The 6,565-nt window shown below is 35.7% G+C and overlaps 1 protein-coding gene and 1 long non-coding RNA gene across 2 annotated transcripts; one reads left to right on the forward strand and one right to left on the reverse strand.

The window, feature by feature from the left end:
- Positions 1-228: 228 nt before the first annotated feature.
- On the reverse strand, positions 229-2,609 carry LOC124433831. Its single transcript, XM_046983628.1, has 6 exons — positions 2,236-2,609; positions 1,996-2,096; positions 1,774-1,900; positions 1,137-1,687; positions 832-1,015; positions 229-746 (listed from the first exon to the last, which is right to left on the reverse strand). Exons 1-6 carry the CDS (start codon positions 2,593-2,595, stop codon positions 411-413), a joined length of 1,659 nt encoding a protein of 552 aa, XP_046839584.1. The 5' UTR covers positions 2,596-2,609; the 3' UTR covers positions 229-410.
- Positions 2,610-3,775: 1,166 nt separating this feature from the next.
- LOC124434449 lies at positions 3,776-5,450 on the forward strand. The gene is made up of 2 exons (XR_006944772.1): positions 3,776-4,088; positions 5,292-5,450. It is a non-coding gene; the product is annotated as an uncharacterized LOC124434449 (long non-coding RNA).
- The last annotated feature ends 1,115 nt before the right edge of the window (positions 5,451-6,565 follow it).

A 6,565-nucleotide genomic window follows, 5' to 3' on the forward strand; every position in this document is an offset into this window, starting at 1 on the left:
ACACGACGTTGATTGGGCTCCTACACTTAAATTGGGTCACCAGAAATTAAAACCTATTCGTGAAAGTGCCATTAAAAGAAACGATCGGACCAAAAAGCGAGACCTTAAACGACGCCATTCCGAAGCAGCCGTTGCCCTCCTTGATTTACAAAAGCTGGCTCGACTGGAGTCTAACGTCCATCAAGAACATGAACACCCAGGAGAAAATAACTTATATTTACAACAAGGTAAAAGTATTTTTATATTTGCTTTTCGAAAAACTTTGTACTTATTCATGGTTTTGCTTCAATAGAGTCATTTATCAACCCATGCTGAATGCCAGACTGAAAGACAGGTTCAACATGTAGAGTGCCAAACAGACCTAATGACTTTATGAATATAATGCCATCTTTAAGTTTATATATATCATATTAAATTGGAAGGGTGGGAAGTGAGTAGAGGCTTTGAAAGATGCTGCCCAAGGACTTCGGGTAGTATGCAATTCTTAAAAAAATATTCTGCCTTAACCACAATAGTATCCCACAATTCTTTGTCTGGAACAATTCTTTCAATGAAAATATCACTACATTCCAAACAATAAAATCACAGTAATCAAGTTCCATGATATTTACTTGTGCTTGGACTTGAAAGTAGTAGCTGTGTTTCCTGCTGAGTTGTATACCCTCACCTTCATTCTTTACCAGACAAAAGCCTTTTTCACCGGCACATTCTTCTATATTTTCTCCATCCTTTTTACAGTAAGGACACTGATAAACAATACAGACAATAAATGTGTCACTTCCTGAATCATGTTTAAATAACAACAGTAACTAATTTTTTTATTATTGTAACCTTTATCTCACATGCTCCCATGCCACAGCAGTTACAATTCACCACACCATCAGGTGATGCTCCCATGAATGGCCATTTAGGATTCATTCTCAGACCACTGTCACACAGTGAAAAGTTGTAATGACTTTTTCTCATGACTTTCTCATATTCTTTCCTCGCCTGTATTTCGTGTTTGCAACCATGCCTGTAATATACACCAAGCCAAAATATAATTGAGCATGAGAGCTTCATAAATTTTCCTTGACAAATTTACCATTTCATGTGATTAATTATTGACCTACTGGACAATAAAGCTCTATACTGACCTTGTTGCAGCAGTAGAAAATCTGTGGGCCTCGGGGTAGCATATGCATTTAATCAAACTTCTTGAGGGATTTTCAGGCTTGGTACTAAGCACAGCTTTCAATCTTGATGCAGTTATGCGGCATGCCCTCTGAGTAAACCATGTCCTGGAACCAGCCTGTTTTCGAGTTTGAACTTCAACAGCTCTTATTTGGTCTTTGCTTATTTGCAGCACTAGTTTTCTACATCGATCCATTAACTCGTCATAAGAAAGCTCTAGTGATGCATCTGATCTGTAGTTTATTAATGGCTTTGGGAGAATTTCTATAGATGATTTAGGAATGAATTTCTCATGATACAATTTTTGTGTCATTAAAACAGCACTCATTGGGTAGTTCTCATTCAATGCCTTTAAAAAATTATTATATTCCTCAGATCCAACAACAACTTTTGGACATGATGCTTTTGATTTTCTCTCTGCTTCAACTGCTTCACCTTTCATAGCACTATCAAGTCTTTGTTTTTTAGCCCTGGCAGAAGAGAAGTCTATGTTGGAAACTGAGGCAGCATTTATCTAAAAAAAATAACACATCTGTTTGCAATCAGTGTTCAAAGTAATGATAACTTTTATCAAATGTTGTAAATGTGCATGATAATTACCTTTTCTATATGTGCTGGCAACAGCCATTTACTTTTCTCCATTGTACAGACTACAGACTCCCGCATACGTACTGCTGATTCGATGAAATACAACAGGGCACCTACGTGAGAACACGATTCTGCCAGCCTACAACAAAAAACAGTATCTACAACAGTGCTTGATCTTTTTGTAATTCAAAACACAAATGCACGAAAAATTTGACAAACAAAACACTTTCTAACCCAGCCATGCAATTACAGTGAGCAGTGAGAACTTCGTCGTCATCTTTGAGAATGACCCAAGCTTTTAAAGGAGTTGCTGTTGATCTTTGTGAGTGGTTGATCTTAGTAAAAAAAGAATAGGAGTCCTAAATTTGTCTTAAAACAAATGCTAGATATATTAAAGTAATAAGAACAAACTCAAATCAACAACAAGAAGCAATCGTTTACTTGCAAATTGCAATGGAACAAAAATGTACTTACTCTCGCAAAAACAAGGCAATTGTTGTTGTCCATTACACGTCTTGATTTTACTTCATGGAGCCAACCACAAACAAAAATGTTGTAAGCTTCAAGACTTTTATATGCTTTCATTTGTTTCTTCGTATAAAATGAAGTTTGAACGACCAAATAATTTGAAATGTCAGGAAACTGCAAGTTAGGGAAATTGTTATGATCGGTTAAAAAGTCCCTCTTTTTTAGAGAATATGGATCCAGTCCATCACATAAGGAAAGCTTCTCTTGGTATCTTGACTTTGCCTTTGGTTGAAGAGATAAAAAGTACTCGGATAGTAAATTTTTCGTTGTTGCTGTTGGCTTAGTTATAGTAGCATTGGCCGCCATCTTAGTTCTTTTGCCCTTCACTTGAAAGCTGTAATAACATTTTGAAGCAATAAATCACGTGATTGCAAACAAAGAATTGTGAATATGATTGGTGTTAATAATATTAGAGTGTAGTGTTTTAGTTTTGGTGTTGTTTGTAGTTTTTATGTCGTTTTTCTTTAGTTGTGAGTATAGAGGGATAGGGGGATAGCGGTTGCACTCCACAGCAAATAAACATTTAAATAAAACAAAGGAAAAAAATAGTCTACCATCATATGCATTGCACGCGTAATCAGCAATTTTTTGAAGCACAAAATGTACTGGCAAGAGTATATTTGCGATTTGATTCTTCGTAATTCCTGTAGTCATGTAGCAATTAGTATAAGTAGTAGTAGTTTCGAGTTCGAAGGACGAGCGCTATTTTCAGTCTTTAAAAACTCAAAAGGGCATGTTTAGACGTAATTGCACGGGTAACTATACTACTACTTATAAATAATAACATACTTTAAGATATATTTGCTTTCAGTGGTTTTTAGCCAATCAGGTTACGGTATTTACAGGGCAATTATACTATTCCACAGTGCAATTACAGATATCTCAAAGTATGTCAGTCATTATATTTTTTGTAAAAGAGGAAAGGCGAAATTAAATTTCGACTTAAATTCAACGACATTCAAGTTTTGTACAAACTATGACATACAATCACGGCGGCAGGGGCGGATCTAGGCCATGGCGAAAGTGGCTTGAGCCACGGTCAGAATTCTGCCACTTAAGTTTTTCCAGGGTTGACTTTTTCATGATTAAAAATTTTGCTCAAATACAGCAAAATTCGATCAAAAGCAAAAATTGAATGAATTTTGTAATTTTTTGTCAAAATTTGTGTTAACAGAACAAAAACGTCAAATTAAACGTCTTGTTAAAATAGTATTATCATCCAGTTAAACTCTGAACTGTAAAATCACCGAAAGCGTCTCGAATCTTGCCAAATACGCCATGAATATGCTCGGAATATGTTTGTAAATTCGAGCCAGCAATCGCAGAATGAAGAGCCACGGTCAGCGTTCAAAAAATTTCGCAATGGTTGTTAAATATAGTAACCTTCAGCCACGGTGCAGCGTTGCAAGCCAATCACAGGGAACGTTTTGGTCATGTGCGCCACGGTGAGCCACGGTGAATGTATTTTGATTGCGCAATAAATACAAGTCATATGCAAAAGCTCGATTCTTGTCGACTTGAAAAAACGCTACTTCTAGTTCTACTCAGCAGTTAGGATCAATGGAAACTTCTAAAAAGATCGATGTTCTTGAAAAGCTCGTCCTTTCAGCAAGAGAACGCTGCTAAATGATTTCTGGTGAATTGTCTAACTTGAGACAACACTGTGTTAAAATAATCAACGAGGAAAGGCTTCGTCGTATGAATTTTACTGGCGATATTATGCTACGAACTTGTTCATTTTCAAAACTGCAGTTCCCTGAAAGCCAAATTGAAAGATCAGGACCCAATGTCCCTGTTAGGTAAGAATTTACATGTATTGGGGTTTAATTTATATTTTTATTTACGTTTGACATCTTGGCCTGAAATATATGATCAATCCGTTAATTTTCAGCTATTCATATTTAGTGTATCATGTAAAATATATATGTCTAAAGCTGTCATTATTTTGCATACTCAGTCTGTCTAATGTACGGCCTAAATAATTTTAATTGTTACTGTCTGTTAAATAAAATGTTTTACTTCAATATTAGTTAAAGCTAGTCTTTTTAAAATTTAACCCAATCAATAATGTATTGTCTTTGTATTCCTGGCATTTTATGTTATCCCCTGGTTAAAGAAACTAACATATCATTTTGAATAACTGTTACTTTCTTTCGCGGGTTATATAAAATATTGATGCTATAGTATATGGAATCAATAAGTCGTCTGAATCCTGTTCGACATGCCTAGACTAGTTCCAAATCTTAGACTACCTGCCTGTGACTTTGACTTTATCATGATGTTACCAAATTAACACAAAGAGAAAATAACTTTCTCAATTTCAATATTTTTAGTCTATCTTTAACAGTATTGGTTACCCTTATTTATTCTAAAGTCAGAGTCAGTCTAGCAGATTTGTTTCCAGGTATAACTTGGTATAACAAAGCAGCCATTGATACTTAAATACTAATTTTTCTTTTAGTACTTTAGCCAATGGGAATTTTCTGTTCAATGCATGTTCTATTGCATTAGTTGGGAATGAGACTCTCTCTATTTACATGAGATTCCTAACTAGTGTTAAATGTTTGAGAATGCAAAACACTATTCTACCCATCCTCTCATCGAGTCCCAGCATAAAAATGGTGCGTTCGCTTCACTTAAAAATGCCTTTGCCAAGTGTATATGCGATGCAGCTCTAACCTCTTTAGAAAATGCAAATGAAATTGCAGCAGTTTTACAAGAAGCAGTGGAAAGAGCAAATAATTACACCTTTTCACCCTTGATGTGTATGTTTGCTTTGTCCACAGTAATCCAGTGTGATCCAATTACTAATGATGCTGAAGTGAAAGGAAATTGGGATTCGTTGGCTAAAATGTTCAATTGTACAATATATCCAAGAGATTTTGTTGATGGGAGTGCAATTGACTATGTCCATATCTTTCGTTGTGCTGCGATGCCACCTTCTTATTTGGTAGACCAAAAAATCCCATCCACCAAAAATCATTTTGTTACTTTGTTTTTAGAGGAGCACCTTTGAACATTGCTTTTATTAATCTTGCCATCTTTACCATTGTTGGATAAACATCTTTGTCGCTGTTGGAAGAAGATCACATTTGAACATTGTTTTTATTAATCTTGCCAACTTTACGATTATTGGATAAACATCTATGCTGTTGTTGGAAGAAGATCACCTTTGAACATTGCTTTTATTAATCTTGCCAACTTTACGATTATTGGATAAACATCTATGCTGTTGTTGGAAGAAGATCACCTTTGAACATTGCTTTTATTAATCTTGCAATCTTTACGATTGTTGGATAAACATCTTTGCTGTTGTTGGAAGAAGACCACCTTTGAACATTGCTTTTATTAGTCTTGCCATCTTTATGGCTGTTACAAAAGGCATCCTCGCTGCTTTTCGAAAAAGACCATTTGATGGGGCAACAAAGATGGGGAATTATTTTTTTGTAGTGAAGTGTCTTTTGGTTATTCACTGAAAAATAACATGCTTCATCTTTCTCTCACTCCTGTGGCAACAATCCTGTGATTACAGAAAGGTATGGAAACTGTGTTGATTTTACATCAGACACCACAAGATAAGTAAAATTTTTATCCGAACAGAATTAAAAAAATGGCGATATTAGAATTTTTTTTAGATAAGATCATAACTAAAATATTGTTATATTCTACATTAAAAATGCAGGAATTTGCTTTTCCGAGAGTCTAGATTTCAAAATTTTCTGGGGGAGCATGCCGCCAGACCCCCCTAGCGTTGGCTCGCGCCGAAGTCACTCGCTACGTCATAGGGCCACGGTCAGCCCATAGGCTGGATCCGCCCCTGGCGGGTCATACCTTTTTGTTTAAAACAGGTTATTTGATCATATACTAGATATACTAGATATACGATCTTTGATGTTGGAGTGCTTTTGAATAAGCTCCGTGGTCATTTCAGATAAATCGCTGCTTAAATTTTCCTTTTCTTTCAATTTCTTCTCGCATTCTGCTTCGAGTTTAAGCGCACGAGCTTCGCTGTCTTTCAACATGCACTCACTTGACCTTAACGTTTCCTTCAACAGACTCATCTCCGATTTACACGTTTTAATTTCGATTAAAAGTTTTTTATTTTCAATTATCATATTTTCCTTTTCCGAAATAACAGCTGCAAGACTGTCTTTTAAGACTTCAATTTCTTCGCCCATTTTTCTTTCAGTCACTTCACAGCGAATGTCACTTTTCTTCAGCAAATCTTCCACGTCTTCCTTACCAACATCTTCATCCAAACTACCAATTTCCTTTA

The sequence above is a fragment of the Xenia sp. Carnegie-2017 genome, unplaced genomic scaffold (genome assembly GCF_021976095.1).
Source record: "Xenia sp. Carnegie-2017 unplaced genomic scaffold, XeniaSp_v1 HiC_scaffold_14, whole genome shotgun sequence".
NCBI classification, from domain to species: domain Eukaryota; kingdom Metazoa; phylum Cnidaria; class Anthozoa; order Malacalcyonacea; family Xeniidae; genus Xenia; species Xenia sp. Carnegie-2017.

Excerpts from the sequence above, each read along its gene's own strand:
- LOC124433831 (XM_046983628.1), bottom strand. The coding sequence starts at position 2,595 with ATGGCGGCCAATGCTACTATAACTAAGCCAACAGCAACAACGAAAAAT. Across the intron at positions 2,097-2,235 it reads ATTGCCTTGTTTTTGCGAGA|ATCAACCACTCACAAAGATC; the intron begins GTAAGTACATTT and ends TTTTTTACTAAG. Across the intron at positions 1,901-1,995 it reads CACTGTAATTGCATGGCTGG|GCTGGCAGAATCGTGTTCTC; the intron begins GTTAGAAAGTGT and ends TTTTTGTTGTAG.